Genomic DNA, 23786 nt, shown 5'->3' on the forward strand with positions numbered 1-23786 from the left:
ATATCAACCTTATTCATCTCAACCATAACTAGTTCAAATGACTCAAATGAAACTAGTTAAAGAGTTGTTCAATTGCAATAGAAAACACAATTGAAACCAAATCGGTTTGATTCACTTGAATCAATCATGAACATTATAGCCACGGTTTGCAAAGATTGCATTCCTTAGGATTTAAATATTTAAGTCTATGAACTGACCGATTTAACAAAGTAACCAGCTTAAGTATAAGTACGGGTATGCGTACTTAAGCAACCAGATTTGAGTTTGTTTAGTTTCCAAACTCAGCAGAAATTTTTGGTTCGAAAACTTCCGCCAGTAGGCGTACGGGTACGCATACTTAAGGTGACTAATTAAGAGTTTGTCAAAACCAAACTCAGCAGAAATTTTCGGTTCGAAAACTTCCGCCAGTATGCATACGGGTACGCATACTTAACCTCTCTCCTTCACCAATTTCGTATACACACATATGCATACACTTGGCTCCCGGTTTATTGATTTATACACTAATGTGCGAACACACTATATATGCTTATATCCAAACATGATTACATTATCAACTCTTTATCTCAATCATTGAAACATTCTTTTATAGTGTCAATAGCCGTTTTCACACACTATTAGCATCAAAACAATTTTCAAGATATTGAAATAATCATTATCGAAACATTACAAGCATACATCGAATGATTGTATCACACAAACCATGTAAGATGTTACTCGGAAATTTTCTCATGATATAAGATGTACTTGGTCGAAGCGAAAGCTTACCAACACATATTTCGATAAATATGTAAGCGAGATATACTCAGCTCAAAATCTCAAATGTGTATAGAGAAAACTATATCTTAACACGACTTATGTCTCATATAGGAGATAGTAGAAATAGACTTTCCAAGTGATAGATGAGTTCAAGTTTCCACATACCTTTTGTCGAGTAAGTTCCACAAGCTCCCCTTAGTATTTCTTCGTCTTCAAATGATGAACTCTGTGAAATCTAAGCTCAACTACACTATCTATGTCCTAGTCCGAGACATTTATAAATAGGCTAGAAATCAAGACTTATAGTTTTGATCAATAACATTGACAAACATGCTTGAGATAGAAACGCATGCGAGTTTGACCGAGCAGTACTCTAACAATCTCCCCCTTAGTCAATACTCCATCTCAACATGAAAACTACTCCCCTTTACATAATGATCCGTAAACCATATATATTTGTAGTATCACACTGCACACTAATTCTCCCCCTTTTTGTCAATATAAATTGGCAAAGGTACGAAAACTAGTGGGATCCTCATGAAATTTTCACAGAGATAGTTCATGACCAAAAGAGAATACCATATCAACTTATTTAGATGCCATCATAAAGCCGGAGCTAAATGCATTCATCGAGGAGTTTATAAAGATACAAGATAACCCCTAATATTCCACAGCCGCACTCCCCACAAAGATTTGACAATTAAGCACAAGTTCAAAATGAACTCTCCCTAATAAAATGTCATTCCCGAAAGAACAACAAAGGCGACCTTGCTTTTACAAGAAAAGAAGGATTTCTTTTGGATAACTCAAATCACATGAAAACATGAATTTGCATCCAAAATATTCAATTGAATCAACCACAAGAGAACCCTTCATTAATGCAATAGAAAAATACAACCAAATTAATCACAAGAAAACCCACGATTAATTTAATTGGAATACACAACCAAATTAACCACAACGTGATCAATTCAATTGGTCATGCTCGACACAAGAGAACTTACGGAGAAACAACTAAAATAACCAAAAGAGAATGATCAGTTTAGTTGGTCATGCTCAAACATAAGGAACCTTACGGAGCAACACAGTATATGCACAAATATGCGGATCGGAGATCGACCAATACTGCGGAATAAACTAGGATTCATTATATTTTCCATCACTATTTGCACAATGACATATAATAGACTTAATCCTTGTAAACAAAAGTTTTATCCTTTCTTCCATCAAAACAATGACATAAAAGGCTTTAACTTTTGTAATGTCAAAAGTTCATTCTATCTTCTATCAATACATTCATACCGACATAATAGAGATAACTTTTGAACAAGTATGGGATAGTCACAGGTTCACGGACGTAAACAACATATCCCATAACAGTTTGCAATATATAAAATCATAAAGATTAAAATTGCAAAAATCATCTTCCAAAAACTTATAATTTAAATAAATAAATCTAAAAACATTGAAGATGAAAATCGTTGGACATAGCTATGTGTACTCACAATAATGGCTATTCCAAACCCTAGTTATTCTTCTAAAAACATAAAGATAAGATTTACTAGACAAATAAATCAAAACAAATTAAAACCAACATTAAGAAACAAGAGAAACTACTTATCATCTTCATTATTGGAGACCAGGAAGGTGAAACGAACTTTGTCCATGTCTTCCTTAATATCGGGAAACTTGGTGGCAATCACAAGTAATTGTTCTTGTACACAACTTACTTTGGTATTCAATTTGCAAACACCCTTGTAAATTTGGTGAAGAAGCTTCAAATAAGGATCACTCAGGCCATCACTTGTATCACACTTTTGTCTCTTGCAAGCATTCTCCTTCATCCGATTGAAGGTATATGGTCGAACAAGCTTGGGAGTTCCAAAGGAGTTGCCAATAGGCTCAATGGAGAGGTTGCGACAAATTCGCTCAATCAAGCAAGGGTAGCCTAACTTATTGTTGGAAGATGTCATAGCTAACATTTGATAAATAATAAATCCACAAATGTCAAGACCTTTGGTTTCCATTACAAGGAAATAAACCAATTCTGCAAACTCACGACTCCAACGAGAATCTCAACCGTGGAGGGACAAAGATTAGATATACCAAGTTTTCCAAAGGATATCAAAGGAAAATCTAGATGATTAGTAGGAAATTTTCCTTCATTCCACACAACACTTTTACCATAAAGGCCTTTTGAGATGGTTTCATATGATGGTCTTTCATCAATTGGCCTAGGCAGGCGAAAATTAACCAAAGAAATTTTGGTAATCTTTGAAATTAATTATCTATTAACATGAATCCTTTCTCTATTGACCATGGTCTTGAATTCCATGTCTTCAAGATCAACATCATAAATGTTGGCATAGAAGATTCTAATAAGAGTATGAAATCCTTCACCAAGACCATCAAAGATGTTTCCAAGCTTAAACTTTTCAAAACAAATTATATCCTCCTTATAACCACTAGAAAAATCCAATTTCTTTTCTAGGATAAATCCATTAGATGAAATCCTTTCAAAAACTCTAGCACAATAATCATTGACAAATATAATCCTAAGAGAATCTTTATCTATAGGAGGATTCATGAGATTAAGAAATTGGAAAGAATACCAGAGGAAATAACTTACTTGGAATGAACCTTGATCACCCCTTTTTCTTATTTTTCTCCAAAGAAGTTTTAATGAGGGAAATACATGAATCCCAGACGTTCACGTACTCGGACTGGTTGGGAGGAAGAAGAAGGTATGCGTACTCCTTCTTTATATGTCAACTAGTGGGCTTGGACCGTTTATGAACCGCGACCTACAAAAGGAATGTAGGATTTCCTTTGATGTTCATACACCAAGGTTGAGCAACCCGTGAAAACACAATTTATGTGAAGAGGCGGATGCAGTAGAAAGCTTACTTAATTATTCTAGAATGATAGAGTAACTTTTTTTAATCCAACTGTACACAAATCAAACCATTTCTTACCCCATCTCAAGATATATACAGATGGGGTAATGCCAGGCTTGTTACCAAGTGGCACGATGTGCAGAGAGATTCTCATGCACTACTTCTGGTTGATATTTGTGAGCAGTCTCGGTGATATAATCATAGTAATGATGATAGTCAGGGTTACTAGAGCTTTCTAACTTCCTCTTCATTTGACTAGACAGAAGATTTTTCCGATATCTTGAAACTGTGTCAACAACATGAGAACCTATTTTTTTGGATCTACTTGCGTGGACAGCGTGTTTAGTTCATGCATCATGATTACATGGTTTTACATGTACCGGACCATTACCGAATCGATTCTTAGGCTTAACGAAATTAAGTTTTTCTAAGAATCTTAAAACCCTTTCAAAAGCTCTAAATATATTTTTGTCAATTGATCCATCACGGTAGTATTCCTCAAAAAGATTAAGAGTTAATCTAGTGAAATTCCATATCTTTGAGCTTAGAGAACGTTTTCTCAACCTTCCTTTCTTTTTAACTTTTTCTTTAGATTTTTTTTCACCATATAAGTTTTCCAAGGTCTTAGATGAAACGGGATTATTATGAGAAACCAGATGTTGTGTCCATAATAATCTTCAAACAATCTTTAAGGAGTTCTGGCGTGCGTTACAGATGCCAAGAGAAAGTTTTCCAAAGAAATTTCCCATAGGGAAAATTTTTAAGGATCAATCAAACACAAACTTATTAGGTTTATAGTGTTTGCCTTATCTGATACCAATTGAAAATGCGAGGGTCTAACAACCACACCCAACAATTCGTTTGAAAATCTGAGACTTACTCCAATATACTTTCTAGAGAATCAACTAGACGGTCAGACTCAATCTAGAGTAAAGTATATCAAAGAGTTTAATATCTCTAACTCTTAATTCAATCTGCAATCAGCAAATAGAAATCTGCGAGCCCGATTGAATAAGAGGAGTAACTTCAACGGTACCAAAGACCAATGTTCAAGTGTCAATCAATGTAAATCAACAACCCAAGGTTGGATATTTTAATTGATTGATCTTAACGCACAACCTATGATATTTCAATTATATAACAAAATATAATGCGGAAAAGAAATAACACAGACACCAGAATTTTGTTAACGAGGAAACCGCAAATGCAGAAAAACCCCGGACCTAGTCCAGACTGAACACCACACTGTATTAAGCCGCTACAGACACTAGCTTAATACCAATTAGCTTCTGACTGGACTGTAGTTGAACCCTAATCAATCTCACACTGATTCAAGGTACAGTTGCACTCCTTACGTCTCTGATCCCAGCATGATACTACGCACTTGATTCCCTTAGTTGATCTCACCCACAACCAAGATTTACTACGACCCAAAGTCGAAGACTTGATAGACAAATCTGTCTCACAGAAAAAAGTATATAGGATTGAATAAATCTGTCTTCCACAGAATTACCCAAGAGTTTTTGTTTCGTCTTTTGATAAATCAAGGTGAACAGGAACCAATTGATAACCCGGACTTATATTCTCGAAGAACAGCCTATAATTATCAATCACCTCACAATAAACTTAATCGACTAGCGAAACAAGTTATTGTGGAATCACAAACGATGAGACGAAGGGTTTGTGATTAATTTCTATCTTTCCTATCGGAGATATAAAATCTCGAGCAAATTATTTCAATTGTACTCAACACGATAGAAAGAGCAAGATCAGATCACGCAACTACAAAGATAATAGTTGGGTCTGGCTTCACAATCCCAATAAAGTCTTCAAGTCGTTAACCTACAGGGTCTCGAGAAGAAACCTAAGGTTAAAGGAGAATCGACTCTAGTTATGCAACTAGTAACACACAAGAGGTGTGAGGATTAGGTTTCCCAGATGCTAGAGTTCTCCTTTGTATAGTTTTCAAATCAGGGTTTGCAATCCAAGTTACCTTGGTAACAAAGCATTCAATATTCACCGTTAGATGAAAAACCTGATTCAACCAAGCTAATATCTTTCAACCGTTAGATCGAACTTAGCTTGTTCACACAAATGAAATGTACCCTCATTTAGGTTTATGTAACCTTACCTAAATGTGTACACCATGTTGGTTCACAAATAGTTAACCGAGGTTAGCCATATGACTACTCTCATATCAACCTTATTCATCTCAACCATAACTAGTTCAAATGACTCAAATGAAACTAGTTAAAGAGTCGTTCAATTGCAATAGAAAACACAATTGAAACTATACCAGTTCGATTCACTTGAATCAATCATGAACATTATTGCCACGGTTTGTAAAGATTGCATTCCTTATGATTTAAATGTTTAAGTCCAAGAACTGACCGATTTGACAAAGTAACCAGCTTAAGTATGCGTACGGGTATGCGTACTTAAGCAACCAATAGGAGAAGCCTAAACCGTGAAAACGGGTTTGAGTTTGTTTAGTTTCCAAACTCAGAAGAAATTTTTGGTTCGAAAACTTCTGCCAGTATACGTACGGGTACACATACTTAAGGAGACTAGTTAAGAGTTTGTCAAAACTAAACCCAACAGAAATTTTCGGTTCGAAAACTTTTGCCAGTTTCGTATACACACATATGCATACACTTGGCTCCCGGTTTATGGATTGATACGCTAATGTGCGAACACACTATATATGCTTGTATCCAAACATGGTTACATTCTCAACTCTTTATTTCAATCATTGAAATATTCTTCTATAATGACAATAGTCTTTTTCACACACTATTAGCATCAAAGCAATTTTCAAGATATTGAAATAATCATTATCGAAACATTCCAAGCCTACATCAAATGATTGTATCACGCAAACCATGTAAGATGTTACTCGGAAATTTTCTCATGATATAATATGAACTTGGTCGAAGCGAAATCTTACCAATACATATTTCGAGAAATATGTAAGAGAGATATACTCAGCTCGAAATCTCAAATGTGTATAGAGAAAACTATATCTTAACACGACTTTTGTCTCAATATAAGAGATAGTATAAATAGACTTTCCAAGTGATAGATGACTTCAAGTCTCCACATACCTTTTGTCGATGAAGTTTCATAAGCTCCCTTTAGTAGTTCTTCGTCTTCAAATGATGAACTTTGTGAAATCTAAGCTCAACTACACTATCTATGTCCTAGTCCGAGACATCTATAAATAGGATAAAAATCAAGACTTATGGTTTTGATCACTAACATTGACAAACATGCTTGAGATAACAACGCATGCGAGTTCGATCGATCAGTGCTCTAGCATCATCAGTAATGGACATATGCATTGGTGGAACTATGTTACAGAAAACAAAAAACAAAAACCCCATGTCACTTATGATAGTTATTCAAGCTGCATGTTATGTACTGATGAATCCATCTCCTAAAACACAAAATACAAACTGCATGTTACTTATGATGGTTATTCAATCAGTTTCATCGTTAATGGACATATGTACTGGTGGATCTATGTTACAAAACACTAAAAACAAAAACCCCATGTCACTTATGATGGTTATTTAAGCATTTTTCATCAGTTTTTAAATTCGGTACTAGTGAATCTATCTCCTAGGACAGAAAATACAAACTTCATGTTACTTATGATGGTTGTTCAAGCACTTTCGTAAGTATTGGACATATGTAATAGGTGGATCCATGTTACAGAGAACTAAAAACATAAACCCCATATCATTTGTGTTGGTTATTCCAGCATTTTCCATCATTTTTTCAGTTATGTACTGGTGAATCTATCTCTTAAAATACTACCGTATTGCTGATTTGAACTGTCAAAAGCAAAACAAACTATCTTATATGCACCAATATAACAAACTGATTCATACCTTTTTATACTACTTTTTCAGCGGATGCGTATGTAGATCTCTTTCCCAACTTCTCAAATCAGGGTGTCTAGGTCATCTACTATATTATTTTATCATATATATAGATAAAGTAGGTTTTTGCTGATTTTTGCATGGTATTTATTCATTGTTGATGTATGTTTTTATGGTTTCATATGATCTTGGTCGGTAATGTTAACATCTTCTATTGGTAATATGATTTTTCTATTTCCTTTGATGATTTGAAGAACGAAGAAGAGAGAAGAAAAATAAAGAGAGAGGAAGAACAAAGAACGGAGTTTTTGATGGGAGAAAGGGTTCATGATCCTTTGTACCCAAAAACTAGTGTACCCTCTGTGCTCGCCAATAAAATGTTGCCATCTGTTTTACCTTATTAAGGTTTCCTAACTCTATAGACTCTTTTCATATATCGCTCATACCAAATAAGGATGAAGAATAAAAAACTACTTAATCTACTGATATACCAAAGTTTACTAATGTGTAACAGAAACAACAATTTGAAAAAATATACAAGATTAAGATTTCAAACAGAAATTGAAATTTGTTTTCGTCATTTAACTGTAATTTGTTTTAGGATTTATATATCAGAAAGAATATTATTTGGATTTGTTCCTTGGGCATAGGGAACTTATTCTTGATTTAAAAGGATCTTAGGTACGGAAGAATGAGACCATTGGGGGCATACTTAATATTTTGAATAAGATAAGATTTTGATTTAGTTATAAGATAAGACGCAAGTCAACATACAAAATAGATGCAAAGTCTGGTCTATTAATTAAAGAAAAAATTGGATTTGAAACTATGTAGAACATGGTTGTATACTGATTTAATTCCCTTCAAACAAATTTGGAAATTATTTATTTTTCAATCTCAGTACAACCCTTAAAACTAAAGGATAAGTGATAGCCCATGGTGCCAATTAACTTCAATTATGATGAATCAATACCAAACAGAACTTAGTTAATGTCTACTCCTGTTTTAAGATGGGGGTTATTTGATTTTAGTTTTAGTGAAAAATAAAAATATAGTTTTTTCTGACAGGGACTGGAAGGTTTGGAATAGAGTGGTTTTTGATCCCAAATGTAATAATGAGAGTGGTTTTCTTATTCTCTATCCTTATTTGATAAGTGCATATATAGAAACAATGCATGGAGATGGTAACATTTTACTCGAGGACACAGAGGGTATACCATTTTTTGGGTACAGACGATCCGGAGTCGGGAAAGAAGAGAAAAACGAATGATATTTAGGGACATGTAGGCACACGCGTTTGGCCATAAAAAGCATTTCGTCAATTCCATGTTTTAACAAAATTAGGGCCTCCGGTTAAAAGGAAATTGTTGTTCGACCCTATTATAAATAACTATATGGTGCTAAGACCTTCCAATAAATTTTCCTAGAACTATGATTTTAGGCATACCAAAAACTTTCAAGGCATACAAAATAGTTTACCCATCCTAGGTGACCTTATAAGGTAGTTAAATTACATATATACCCTTGAACCTAAAATCAAAAAATAAACTATCCTAAACATATCTTTTTCTTCCTCCAGCTAAACCACCTTCCTTTTCTCTTAGATTTTTTTTTCGTCACTGTAATTAATTATCGATTCGTGAAAATTCGATCATCGGTTAAATTGAACTATATAATGGATCGTGCAAAGAAAAAATCAAACCCCATGTGTTCTAAATCCTCTTCCAATCCATGAATTAAAGAAGAAGAACCAATTGAAGATGAAGGTGTAAAAACTACAATTGAACCGGAAATTAAATCGGAAATTCAACCATTTGAAGCTCCAAATACTGAAATGAGGATAAGAAGGTATTCCCTACAAACCCAATCTTTTATATGTTGTATTTCATGGATTGAATGGGTTAAATTTCCAAAAACTTAGGGTTTTTGACGGTTACAGTAGCGTGTTCGGCTGATAATTGAGTTGAGTTTTGAGCCGAACTGTTCTTGAAATTTCACCCTGAAAGTGTCTATGAACAGTTCGGATAAACCGTAAATGTCAATTTTTATCCGAACCCCAAAATGTGTATTGAATACGTCCCAGAACAGTGTCAGGTTTGGCTAATACCTTGCAAACCTTCCCGGCCAAACCTGAGAAGTGAAATTTATCCCAGGTGGTTGTCAGGTCCGGCTGACTCGATTAGATCACTTTCAAGCCGAACCTCTCTCTGTAAACACTTCGAAAATATTGATTTGCAGGCTCTAGGTTCGGCTAGCTCGTGTTGTTGAGTTATCATCCGAACCTTCTCTTTGCACACTCAAGTTTTTCGATCTTGTTTTGGCCATAACTTTTTCGTCCGATGTCGGAATGACCTCATTCTTTTTTGCGTTGTGTTTGTCTTTTCATTCTCTTGAAGTTGAAGATAAAGATATAATTGATTTTAATGATTCTAATATGGACCTTGGTATTCTCCATCATTAGACTTCACTTTCTTAACACTTTTAGTAATTTCCATTTTTTTTATTTGGTTCATCCTATGAAAAGGCTGCACAATAGAAAACATATGTAATAAAAAGCCTAACCCCTAAATGTGTACGAATTTAAGTGTTTCATGGAAAATCAGTATCATGTTCGACTGATGTGATTTTTTGAATATGAGCCGAATTTGAAAAAATATATAGTTCGGCTGATACGATATATAGAGTGAGAACCGAACCTAACTCCCAGGAATAAGTTCGGCTTGTTATTAGACTTTAATATAAGACGAACTAGGATCTTGCAAATAGGTTGGAAGTTGGAAAATGAAGGTTCGGCGTATAACGTTAACAAATTCAGCTAGCCGAACTGTTCATCAATTTAGTGGGTTCGGCTTATATTTTTAAGCCGAACATAGTCCTGGTTCGCCGAACCATGATGAAAGATACAATTTTTTGATGATTTCAAGCTACAAAAGTGAGATTAAACATAAAATAGAAGTGTACATGTGTGTTAGAAGCATTGAGTTCCTCATCTATGTATTCATCATATGGATTTGGCTCATAAAAATCATCATCTTGAATTTGAGTTTGAGTTTGTGTAAAATCATTCTCACAATCTACGAAATCAGCCATTTCTGGATCATTGTTGTAGTTGATATGTATTTTCCTAGGTTTTTTAGATGAAGAATGACCCTCCTCATCCTCCATTGAATCAAGAAGAAAATTTTTCTCACTTTCTCCTTCTCTCCTTCTCAATAAAAACTTTGACCTTTTTTTTCCCCAAATTTTTTCATCTAAACAAACCTTTATAATTCTGAAAATTATCTTAATCACTAAACAAAAGTTTTAATCACTAATCCAGATTACTAACACTAATACGTAAATGGTAGATGTGCCATTAAAAAAAATTGGTTAAGGGGATTTCTGATTTTGTTATTTCACATTCTTTTTTTTGTCTTTATTCAGTATGCCTAATAAGATTTCAGTATGCCCAAAATCATAGTCATTAATAAGTCAAAATCATAGTCATTAATAAGTCTGAGGAAGACCATATTTGAGAGGACCAAATCGGGTAAAAATTCTGGGCTTTGCATTTTAGTTGCCGGTAACTATCTTATAAATACCCAAAGAATTGGAGTCACATAAAACAAACCCCAAACAAATGATTGATTACAAATACCATCTTCCATTAGGGTGTTTCTACATCTTCTCTATTCTACAGGCAAAGTAAAAAAGACGAAGCTTGGCTGAGTCAATTTAATGTTTCTTTCCCAGTAATGCTACAAATTGGATACAATTACTCTTTGTTATACGATTTTACAACCCTCTCATGGCAGCACTAACGGCACAAAAAGATTTAAGTGGACTCTATATCAACCAATTCATACATTTCCATGGCCTTACCACTGAAACTGGTGGCGAACTACAAAAAACTCTCACTGTCTAAACAAAGCCTTTTTTCTCATAACCTTGTTAGCAGTCAAGTCAGATGGGATTCTTGGCACCTCCTCGATTGCTGCCGCTGCTAAATTCTCTGGTCGCCCAGCTCATTTCGCTACCAATATGTTAAGGAGGCGTTTGGGATCAAAATCCATCGAATCCTCCAAATCCACCACCAGGGAAACCTCCTTCAAAATGGAAGGTATATTGTTGTCCACCACCACCGCCGCCACCAAAAGGGTTGAAACCACCATGACCTCCACCCATTCCCATATTATCTTCCATGTCTTCCCCTCTATCAAATCTCACCCTCTTTTCATCATCCCCTAGCACCTGCACACAATAAAGAGACTATCAGAGGTTGCCAGCAGTTAAAAGTATAACCTAATACAGATGTCCAACGTAGGCCAAGCCGCCAAGGTCGGCGAAATCTAAAAGAAACTCAGTTTGAAGAAAGATATCAACATTAAAAGAGTAAACTTCAGTGACAGAAAAGGACGAGACAAAGAACAACAGGCAAAAACATAAAAATGATAAGTTAAAACAATGGATGATCAAATACCTCATATGCAGCAGCTATTTCTCGGAATTTCTCTTCAGCTGCCTCTCTATTATCAACATTCTTATCTGGATGCCATTGTAAAGCAAGCTTCTTGTAAGCGCGCTTAATCTCTTGTATAGATGCAGTTTTGGAAATTCCTAAGATCTTGTACCAGTCCTTGCGCTTGCTCATCTTTAATGCTCTTTCGGCCTTCATTAATGATTCCCGGATGCTCATGTCCTGCCCACCAAAGTAAATATTGGTAAATCATGTTGGAGGGTTAATGCACAAAAATAAAGGCACGCGTCTCACTGAGTAGAACTTGTTAATGTGAATATTGTAAATGCTGTAATCCTTTTAAAAAATACTGGATTTCGGAACGTTATGGGAGCCATTGTCTTCAAGCATATATTTGCTCTTAAGGTCTTAAAGTTTGAGCTGCATAATGTGTGAACTCACGGTCTAGAAATTGCTCTTCCTAATGCATACTTCAGGTATGGAGCAACTCAAGACTGAAGATGAGTTATTCAGTGATCACTATTTTTTTGTTATCAATCTATTAACAGGTACAACTTACAAGTGTGATAATTGATAGCCACAAACCTGGGATGATTTTTGGTATGCTTCTTTCAGATCTTGAACAGCTCCCTCCAAGTCCTCAGTTAAAAGCTTAGCTTCACCCCTCTGAAAAACATTGTCAGTCGTTGTTAAATAACATACTCTCGTCATTCATAGTAATTTTTGGATTCCTAAGTAGACTCATGTATTAAACCAGTTATGTCAGTTAATGCATTATCGAACCGCAGAAAAGACAGATGCAACCTTTTCATAACTTTATAAGCTTATCTATGTTTGGATGAGAAAACCAGATAAAGCATTTTAGACATTCTATACAGGCTATGGTTTCCTACGTAGACTCATGTATTAAACCAGTTATGTCAGTTAATGCATAATCGAACTGCAGCAAAGACAGATGCAACCTTTTCATAACTTTATAAGCTTATCCACATTTGGAATAGAAAACCAGATAAAGCATATTAGACATTCTATACAGGCTATGGTTTCCTAAGTAGACTCATGTATTAAACCAGTTATGTCAGTTAATGCATTATCGAACTGCAGAAAAGACAGATGCAACCTTTTCATAACTTTATAAGCTTATCCACGTTTGGACGAGAAAACCAGATAAAGCATTTTAGACATTCTATACAGGCTATGGCAACTTATAGTGTTTGATCTTTACATACCTGGGCTAAAGCTTCAACCAACTCTTCATCAATCTTAAGTGCTTCTGTGCAACTATCCAGAGCGTCTTTGCCACGGCCAAGCTTGATCTGAACTTTACACAAACCAAGATAAAGATGTACATTATGAGCACTGTGATTAGGGTCCATGGCAAGAGCTGCTTTGAAGTCCTCCACTGCCATACGGAATTTACCCTTACTCTCATTATCTTCTGCCTGCAAGTTTAATATTTAATATCAGTTTAGATTACACGCTTTCAGCTTAAACTTCAATATAGAAGACACACTGAAAAATAAGAGCCCTATTTTCAACAATGATTTTGTGTAGAGAAGCTGTCATGGAACTTACACTTTTTGTCTTCTTCAATAGGTTTTTCAGTCCAAAATATGTTTTCTTCAGTTCACTATGCTCCGGATCTGACCTGAGACCTTTTTGATAATGCCTGAAAACAATATATCCAAGCTTCACAGTGAAAAGAGGATTATTTACAAAGAATAGATTGCAATCCATATTTATGCGCTTTATACAAATTTTTATCAGTTAACATACTTCAAAGCAACGTCATGATCTGCCAGATAATAGTAAGCACGCCCGCGTATCAATAATGCATCAAGATTGTTCTCATCTTCTTTAAGGATAAATCCAGACTCTGAGATAGCTCCCGAGTAGTCTTTCAATTCTAACATCAACTTTACTTTAAGTATTTTAGCCTGCAAAAAAAAATGCTTGAAGATTTTTAGCTGGCTTTTAAACGAGAAGTCAACTGATTCAAATTTCAGGATAAGAATTTGAGAACAATATTATACCTTTATACATGAAGATGAGAACACAAGGACTACTTTATCTACGTAATCCAAGGCTTTTCCATATTCCTTAGAATCAAACAGATTAAGTGCCGTTTCTAATGCATTCTTAGCCTGCGACAACTGAGAAAGTTCCTTTTCTGCTGCAGAATCTCCAGGTTTTAACTCCAGATACTTTTTGTAACTTTCCTCAGACTCCTCATATCTACATCATCCAAAAATCACCTGAATCAAATAATTTTACAATGAGAAATTTAAAATACTGGTACCTTCCATAGTTTACATACTGGTCACAACCGCAAATGTTTTGGTTTCATTAGATTGAAAATCTTTACAGTTAATAATGAAATTGACTTCCCCAAACAGGGTTGAAGACATACACTTGTGGCGAGTAAAATGCATAAGAAATAGTCTTTCTTTTTATCAGTAAATAATCCACCTTTTTTTAAGCATAATTTCCACCTTATGTCTTGGGTATTGACACTGAACAACTTTACATAAAAGAAACAGAAAACACCTAAAAAATTTCTGCTGTCAATGATGAATCTTTTCACTAGATTAGAAGGTATGTACAGGTCCTAACTCCCAATGTTCTGGTGTTAAACTAAGTGAGGTCACCAATTTAATTCTCTTTTACACAAAATGTATAAGTTGCTTACTAGTAATCAAGGACAACACCAGAAACATAAAAAGTACAAAAAGAATGTTAATTTATCAAAAACCTGCATAATTGACGAAGAACTGATGCACGTCGCAAATAAGCTTCTGAATGGTTTGGATCATCCTCCAAAACAGTATTGAGATCATTAAGTGCTTCGCTAAAACGTTTCACTTGAATATTTTCTGAAACTCTCTTAAACAAGTCAGCAACATTGCCAGGTTTAGCATCTGCATCGATTACACGACATAAACAAAGTTCTTAGCTATCCATATCCACATTATCAATTACTAACTTAACATATCAAATATCTCTCTATTCTCGTTACTTATTCAGTTATTGTTATCAATGCCACCAACCTAGAACTCCTACAGGCTACATTGATTAGACTCCATTAACCAATCGCATACCGAAACTGTAACATGTTCAAAAATTCATGCTACAATATCCACCCTAAATCAAACAAAATGAATCCTAATATCAAATAGATTCACAGAAAAATTGACAATGTTTACCTTGACTAGAAACCAATGGTTGGCAAATGAAGAGAATAAATAGATGAAAAAATAAATCCCTTGCTCTGAAGAGATCCATGGTTGATGAACACAGCAACTTCATCAACAGAAGATTTTTGTTTGATACAAAGACAAGTTTCGGACTTGTTATTGTTTTCTAGAGTGGGGAAGAGATTAACAGATTTGGATCGAACAAGCTAAAAATTAAACAGAGTTTTGGATTTTTTATTTTTCAGTTTTTCGAAAATAAAATGTCAGTTCTTATACAAGAGAGTTTAGGCGACCTTAAGTCGATACACGTAGCTCGAACAAATAAGAAATTGCCATGTGGAATTATTACGATTGTAGTTTTGATATACTTTAACGTGGGTGAGAGAAGTCACCTCAAGTATTGGAAGACAATAAAAAGTTAACACCACGTGTGTAATGTGTAATTGGTAACCAATTAGATCGATATGCTTCTTTCACCCTTATCAGAATCTAGATCAATAAACTGTAGCTTAGTTGTTAATCTTTTTTTGTTTTTGTTTTTGTTTTTGTTTTGTTTTTCTTGCTAGGAAAAATAATTCATTAAAGGAATAGAGTATTACGGCATCGTAGCTCTGCTGCGAAAGCATGGAATTGGATTGAGGAGATTTTTTTTTACATCCCTAGCAAAATCTCAATATGGCGTAGAAGAAGGCTAAAGGTATGAGCCGTATGTTAAAAGACTTATGGCTTCTCGTTATTCTTGTTGTTCGTTCTGAACCTTGGATGACGATGAATAATTTTGTTTATGGCAATTAGAAGGTGAACTGGTCATTTTTTCAAAATAGATTTTTTAACCAGATTCATGAGTTTTCTAGAAGATTGAAGATCTATATGCGTAATATAATGCAAGACTCGGCATTATTGGCTTATTTTCTAGTAGCTTTCCGTGAAATGAAGGTTTTTGATCCTGTTGAGTGCTTTTCGAAACTCCCTGATAGAAATGAGTTGTTAATATGTTGTGATGGTGCGTCCCCTGGAAACCCGGGGGTAGGATGGAATGGTGTAGTGGCTAGGTATGACCGGCCAGGCTAGTGAAGCGCCAAGATGGCGCGATACAACATAGCCGGCCTAGTCAGTGTTCAGCCAAGATGGCGCCACACTGTATAGACTGTTAAGCGCTAAGATAGCAGGACCTTACATGGCCAGTGAAGTGTAAAGATGCCGCTACACTGTAAGGACATTGGCCAAGTAATAAAGCTTATTGGCCGACACAATGAAGCTTCATTGAGGGAAAGGCAAGGGAGGGCCAAAGTGACAAAATGCAACATGCGATGTCGGCATTGATGCATATCCACGGAATTGAATTTGCCAAAACTCAAGGATGATGCGAGGGTGTAGAATACGCCATAAGTTTGCATATGCATTAGTGCAAGGCTGGCCAAATCTTGAAGAGTGCAAACAAGCTAGTAATGTAAGAGTAGGCATTGTTATTGTCGAGCAAATTGGATAAGTAAAGCATATGATGCATGAATAACTAGAATGATCTAAAAAATGATCAAGATAATTGTAGTGCAATGTTGGTCGTGCGTTGGCTTAGGCCAAGAAGAGTACAGTGCCATGTTGGCCGAGTATTGGAGGCAGGCCAAGTTCAGTAATGCGCAAAGGTTGCACGTCATGGCTCAAGTGACGGTTAGGAGTTGGTTTTTGGCTTTACAAGTGTGCCAAATGTGTGAGACAAGGGAGAACAAGTTATAAGGGAAATTATACCCTAAAAGGTGTGTCTGTAACTGTCTTGGAACAAGTATTGAAGGCTAGTTCGAGTTAGAAAAGAAACTGGCCAAATTGGCACAATTATTGGCGGTTATGGAACTGCCCTATGAGACAGATGGACTTTCCATGCGTGTGCAGATGTTGTGCATTGTTTTTGGCCAATAAAATTGTTGTATAAATAGTGCTAAGGCAAAGGAAAATCAGTAAGCTTACACAACAGATTGTGAGACTCAAATTGAAAGAGTTTTTATAAGGCTAAGGCTTGGTTCAAGAGGAACAAGTCTGTGTAAGTCCCTAAGTGCGCAAGTATTGTATGTCTTCCCTTTGATGCAATAAAATGGGTTAATTGTATCATGTTCTAAGTGTTCTTGGATGGATGATTGTGTTTTATCTAATAACATGGTGAACCCTAACATATAACATCGTGTCGAATAATGTTTAACAAAAAAAAGAAAAGAAAAGAAAAGGGGTAGTATAAAATCTAATCATTTAATTTAATTACTGCTTCTAGTAGAAATATAGTTGGTCTTTAATGTATCCTCTGGGTGAATTTATTTATTCCTATCAAAAAAAAGTATCCTCTGGTTAGGCGGAATCTCACATATTTTTTTATTAGTTCTTAATAGTTTTTTAGGATTAAATTTAGATGGCCTGTACATGTGTATGCCATTACCCATACATCCGTTTTACATATAAAAAGTTAGACTGAAATAAGGTTCGCATTTGTCTTACTTCAACCCAAAATTTTCCTGAACCTTGATTTCCCTTCCACTGAAATTACTCCCACGTTTTTTGACTTTCACTCCACATAAGTTCATGAAACTGTTGAAATTCTTGAGTGATGTAGATCAACTGAATGGATTCTCGATTGATCTTTTCTTTATTTTCCATATCATGTCCACTAATTTTTTTAGAGATATCAGATTTGTGCTGCATGGTTGAGGAGAAAGCATGTGAAACTCGATATGTAACTGTGATTATTTGTCTATGTTTATCAGTTTAAGGGTTGATTCATATGAATGAAAATAGTGGGTGTGATTCTTTGCACCAAACGTCTTTGTATCGCCAAGGTAATTTCCAAACAATTGTACTTTGGGTTGTTTCTCATCTAAACATGCTATAGGATTTTGTTTTTTTTATAAATGACTTGTATCTTTTTATTGTTTTTTATTACTTGCTTTGCTTAATAGCACAGTAAGTAATTATGTTGATTGTTAAAGTATGTTATTAAGTAAAATGTCCAAGATTGGTGGATAGCTTCCAAAGTCTATTCTTTCCTGAATCACCTTGTGGCTCATGGAGTTGTTAGTTTCGTTTCTTTTTCTTTCTTGCTATGATTATGCTGATTATTAAAAAAAAATATATTTTTTTTTATTTAATTTGCTTCTTGATCCATGCTTTAAAGAAATAGAAAATTAGTTGTCATGGATTTTCTCTATAATTAGTGTTTTTTATGTACAGTTATTCAATGGCTCGAGTGGAGAATAGCTTAGTTTTCATTTAATTTTGTGGTTTAATTTTAGTTAAAAATTTTTGATTCTTGATTTTGAAGGTTTTTTGGTGTTTTATTTATTCATTTTTAGATGGAGAATATAATCTAAAAAAAATCAAATAATGAGATAACTCAAGTTAATGACCTTAATACTTTTTTAACACTCTATTTGACTTTTATTTATGATTTTAATTATAAGGTAACCTACTCAAAGTATATTCATGATGAAAAGAGGTTACAACTCTTACATCCTCTGGATGTCTTTGGATGGGATGAGACTGGGATGGTCGGGTACAAGGTTTGTCTCTCAAAATGTTATCCGACCGTCCAAGGCTAAAAACCACTTTTGTTTTATATTGTAGATAGTTTGAATGCTTTATGGTAAGCATTTGAGAAGAAAAGAGAAGTAAAAGAAGGATAAAGACTTCTGTTGCAGAACTGTGTACGTAGGTATTGTTGTTTGCATTGGTGTAAACTTATAAGGTTGAAGCAATTGTAGATGAATCTTGATTCACTGAACCACATTGTTTCCGGGTTATACTCGTGCCATAAAAGTGTCAGGTGCATTGGGTGTGTGACACTAGGGATTCTTGATGCTATGGTTTTAGGCGCAATGTGTATTGGCCTTGGTCGGACAACGAATTATATAGCTGAAATGTGTAGAATATTAAAAGGCTTCGAATTGGGGAAAGGAGATAGTGTGTGTCAGATCAGACTCTCTTGGGGCAATTCAGGCGTATGCCAACTCTAAGCTCTCTTGGTTTATTAGACAACGTTGGAGAGCTATTTCGTCAAGATACCAGACTATTCGGTTTGAGCATACTTTCCGAGAAGTGAACTTTGATATTGAAGCTATGGCTAGAAGGGGTTGTTTATTACATAATGGTCGGGGGATAAATTATGATGAGAAACCTCGTTTCTTGCTTCTGTTGAATATCCGAATGTATTGTACTATCGTTTTAAATAGTTTGTAAGTTTTTGGGGCTTTAACCTATTTTATTACATAATATGTTTTGTATCTCTGTAAATTTTCTATCTATTAATACAATTTGGATTCACAAAAAAAAAAGAAAAAAAAAAGAAAAAGAAAAGAGTAATACAATCAAGCATTAAGAAAGCTTAGTGATATATACAACCATTCATCCAAGTTTTTAGTAAGTACTGTATTTGGATGCAACACTGGACCCATAGGTGTAAGTCAATTATTTAAGAGAACGTTATATTAAAAAAGAAGGAAAAAGCAAAAAAAAATTAAACTACTTACGGATAAAGGAGAATCACAAAATTATGATCATTACACATCTAAAATTGATTCTCATTGAAAAAAATTGATTCACAGTCACATGGTTAAATGTGTCTTGGTACAGAAGAATTATTTCTTGCTTAACCAAAAGAATAAGCTCTTCTTCATCTTTAGAACGGCCACCAAAAACAAAGCAATTGATTTAGTTCCAAATTTCCTATATAATAGCATGATGAATGACGCGTACATTTTATTAATCCTGCCATTTAAACAACCTCTGCACCAAGCTTGAAAACATCTAAGAACATATATGGACTAACCTAATCGATGTTAAGAAAATTAATAAAATGACTCCACACCTTCAAGGAATATTTACAGTGAAGTAGAAGATGATTATCATTTTCTTTTGCTCCATGACAAAGATAATACTCCTTGCTTTCTACATGACTTCCCCTATGAGTTAACATATCCAAAGTAGGTAGAGACTTATGGAAACAGACTATAGCATGAGACTGACCTTGGGAGGGTATTTCTTTTTTAAAGAAACTTCTGGAAAACACAATCCTTACCACCTTCATTCAATAGGGCATATCACTTATTAGAGTTGAAACCCCAAATAACTTCAATGGTGCCATCATCCATAGTAAGAGCAAGATAGTGACCCTGAAAATGCCGGGGTACCAAAATACACCACCAAATTTTTCTTAGGAAATCTTTATGGATAAATTGAGCACAACTTCGAGAGTGAAAACTCAATCAAGGAAAGTTCTCATAGTTATATCTCTCTCTCTTGTTGTTAGAGTGTTTGCAAAATTGAATCCGTGAACCTAACTACAAAGAGAGTTCTTGGACGGTACCAAAGACCAATGTCCAAGGATCAATCAAGTCTTATCCTACTAACAAGGTTGGACCTAGCTAAAATGATTGATCAGCGCACAAACAATGGTATTTCAATTATAAAGATAAACAATATAATGCAGAAAAATAAATAACACAAACACCAAAAATTTTGTTAACGAGGAAACCGCAAATGTAGAAAAACCCCAGGACCTATTCCAGATTGAACACCAAATTGTATTAAACCGCTACACACACTATTCTACTAACAATTAACTTATGAAAAGATAAGGGCACCCAAATACACCACAATCTTTTTGTTTCAACCTATAAGTCCTCTACCGAAAGTGATCGTCTCTGGACAGAGTCGAGACAATACAACTAATCGGTTCACACTTCGTGTGATTCTCTATGGATACGATATCGAGAAAATACAACAACAAGATAACTTGTGTGATTGACTATGGATACAAGATCGAAACAATACGACAACGAAATATGTTACTTGATAATAGGTTCAGACTTAAGCAAACTCTATATGAACACTATTGATGAGTGCCAAATATTGTATATATTTATCCCTTTTTGTTGGCATTTAACTCATCCTTTGTGCATTAATTCTACATTTTATCCCATATTCTGTATTTTCATTGTTTTCAAGAATAAATATTTTTCTTACTTAATTCTATATTCTTAGGTAATAAATAAAGTTTGGATGAATTGCGGAGCGGAATAGAGCAGAAAAGTAGTGAAAAGCCGGGAGGAGTTACGCAAGGAAGCCGCGAAGAACGTTGTGCACAAAACCAAGAGGCTAGGAATGGTCTTGAAGAAGAAGAATTGTCCTTAAAGAAGATATGGGCTTGGCATACCCAAGGCCCAAAACCCTTACTCAAACACATTTCCACTATCCAAGCCCGTCTCGGATTTCAGCCGTCAGATCGAAGCATTTCAGCATCCTACGGTCGCTCCATCATCGCACATCAAACTCCGCAGCCCCCGCTTTACATCGCAACGCCCATCTCCATCTTGGGTCGTCCGTTTTGCTACATCCCTTCATCCGACGGTCGCTCCACGCTTACCTCTGTATCGCCGTTGGATCCACCTACCATCTTCCCATCCATCGCTCCTTGTCGCAGATCATCAAACCTCTCTGAACCCGCCTAACACCCAAGTATCGAACACCCTATACCCCTAGCCAAACGCCCCCTAACCCTAACTCTATCGACTTCTTCTTTCTTCTCTATCTCTTCTTCCTTCCCCCGTCTGCAGAACCCGTACCACCACCATGTCCGCCATAATCACCACCAACTCCACTTCCACAACCACCACTTCCACCAACTGCCAACAAACACCATCATCATCACTCCCAAATCCCTCTAACGTGCCCATCATTTCCTATTCACTGATTTCCCCTAGTCTAGGGTTTTGAAAATTAGGGAAAAAGAATTGATGGACATGGCAGAGAAATTAGGTGAAGCTAGAAAAGAAATCAAGGTATGGGAAAGGCACCAGGAGAAACAGAGAAGACATGGGTCGATGCTAATTGAGGAGATTTGTCACATCAAGGTAAGAAAAACCCAAACCCTAATTTCAGTTAATTTGGGGATTTTCGAGTAAACTCTAATTACTGTTAGGGAGAAGCATGGAGGAGCATTATAGAAGATATGGGTCTGATTTGTACTGTCAAATTAGGTAGAAATAATTTACCTAATTTATGTTTGATTTTAGGGATTTTTTGGGAAGAACCCTAACTTGTAATTGGGTATAAATATGACTGTGGGTGTGATGTAAAGGCTTATCTCTGGACTAGCCAGTGTATCCCCATGAGGGCTGGACTAGCCAGTTCCTCTTGGGTAGATTTTTCTTCCCTGTTTTGTATTTGTAGATTTAATTTTAATTTTCAATTTTAATTCCAAATTCAGTTTTAGTTTATCTTGTTTCAATTCAGTTTGTTTTATGTTTTAATTCACATTTCATTCTAATTCACATGTTAGTTTGTAGTTCTCTGTTTAGTAAATGTTTTTTTTGTTGCTGTTTTGTGAGCTCACATGTGTATGTGTATAGCTAGGCTGAGATGATGCCTTAAGTTACTGTTAGTGGTGGAATGTTAGGTTATAATTCATGTAAATTTAGCTGATTGAGAAATGGAGGAATTTAGTGCTCAACTGTGCTTGTGATTGATTGTGCTGTCAAAAGACAGTCAATGCTAGGAGTAAACAGTTGAGCAAGCTTTTTATCTTTCCATTCCATTTATGTATGCCCTGGAACATAGGCAGGCTAGAACCTCCACCTAGCTCCATTAGGGACAAGGATTTAACCAAAAACAGCCACTGCCTAGCATCTTTCCTGTTCTTCTTTGTTATCTATCTGTTTTTGTGGCTTCTTATCACTGTTTTTATAGCTGTTTTTATAACTGTTTTGTGCCCTGTTCTTCCTTTGCCTTTGGCCCTTGGCCATTGCCTTTGATTTATCACTGCCATGCCATTGTTAATATGCACATGTAGATCACTGTTGTTTTATCATTGTATATATTGCCACATTGTATATAATGACACTATCTCCATTGCCATTGTCCACTTTCCCTTTGATATATTGCCCTGTTTTGCCTTGTTCTGCCCTGTTTTGCTTCCCTGCTCAGCCTGCATTACCCTACTGCTGCTGTTGTGCCTCTCTTCCTTTGCCTGTGCTGTCCACAGTACCAGTCCTCTCTTGTCACTTCCCTGTAAATACCCTCTCATGTTGGCCTTGTACATACATTGTTTCACTTTGTTACTTCCTCACTGTCACTTTCTGTTTGCTCACTGTCTTTCTTTACCATTCTTGTTCACTGCTCTCTTGTTACTGCCCACTTTGCTCTCAGCTCTGTCACTTCTCTTCTGCTTTAAGCCCACTGTAAACTCTTAAGGTTAAAGACAGGCCCAGTTCACTGTGAAAGCCCAACTCAATCAAAGCTTAGCTCACATCAAAACCCCAGTTTAATTCATTTCAAAACCACTGAGCCCAAGAGCACTTCAAGACCAACTGAGCCCAAGCTCAGTTCACTTCATTGTCAAACAAGCCTATAATCCAAAGGTACCCAAAGCCCAAAAGGCTTCATAGTTAACCAACAACAATTTAGGAGCCCAAAATAGCTAGAAAACTCCAAAACACACCCAGTCTCTGTGGATCGACCCGTACTTGCACGAGCTACAACTGACGACCGTGCATTTGCGGTATTACTGTAGGCCCGTTTCATTTCGCTTCAATTTTATACGCTTTCCCGGGCCAACCAACTA

The 23786-nt window shown here is 35.6% G+C and overlaps 1 protein-coding gene across 1 annotated transcript; it reads right to left on the reverse strand.

Annotated features, from left to right (window-relative positions):
- Positions 1–11163: 11163 nt before the first annotated feature.
- LOC113298498 (dnaJ protein P58IPK homolog) lies at positions 11164–15420 on the reverse strand. Its single transcript, XM_026547262.1, has 9 exons — positions 15200–15420; positions 14749–14914; positions 14030–14231; positions 13773–13933; positions 13572–13665; positions 13226–13438; positions 12582–12662; positions 12000–12218; positions 11164–11770 (listed from the first exon to the last, which is right to left on the reverse strand). The coding sequence occupies exons 1-9, from the start codon at positions 15300–15302 to the stop codon at positions 11582–11584; spliced, it is 1428 nt and encodes a 475-aa protein (XP_026403047.1). The 5' UTR covers positions 15303–15420; the 3' UTR covers positions 11164–11581.
- Between the last annotated feature and the right edge of the window lie 8366 nt (positions 15421–23786).

The sequence above is a fragment of the Papaver somniferum genome, chromosome 7, assembly GCF_003573695.1.
Source record: "Papaver somniferum cultivar HN1 chromosome 7, ASM357369v1, whole genome shotgun sequence".
NCBI lineage: Eukaryota > Viridiplantae > Streptophyta > Magnoliopsida > Ranunculales > Papaveraceae > Papaver > Papaver somniferum.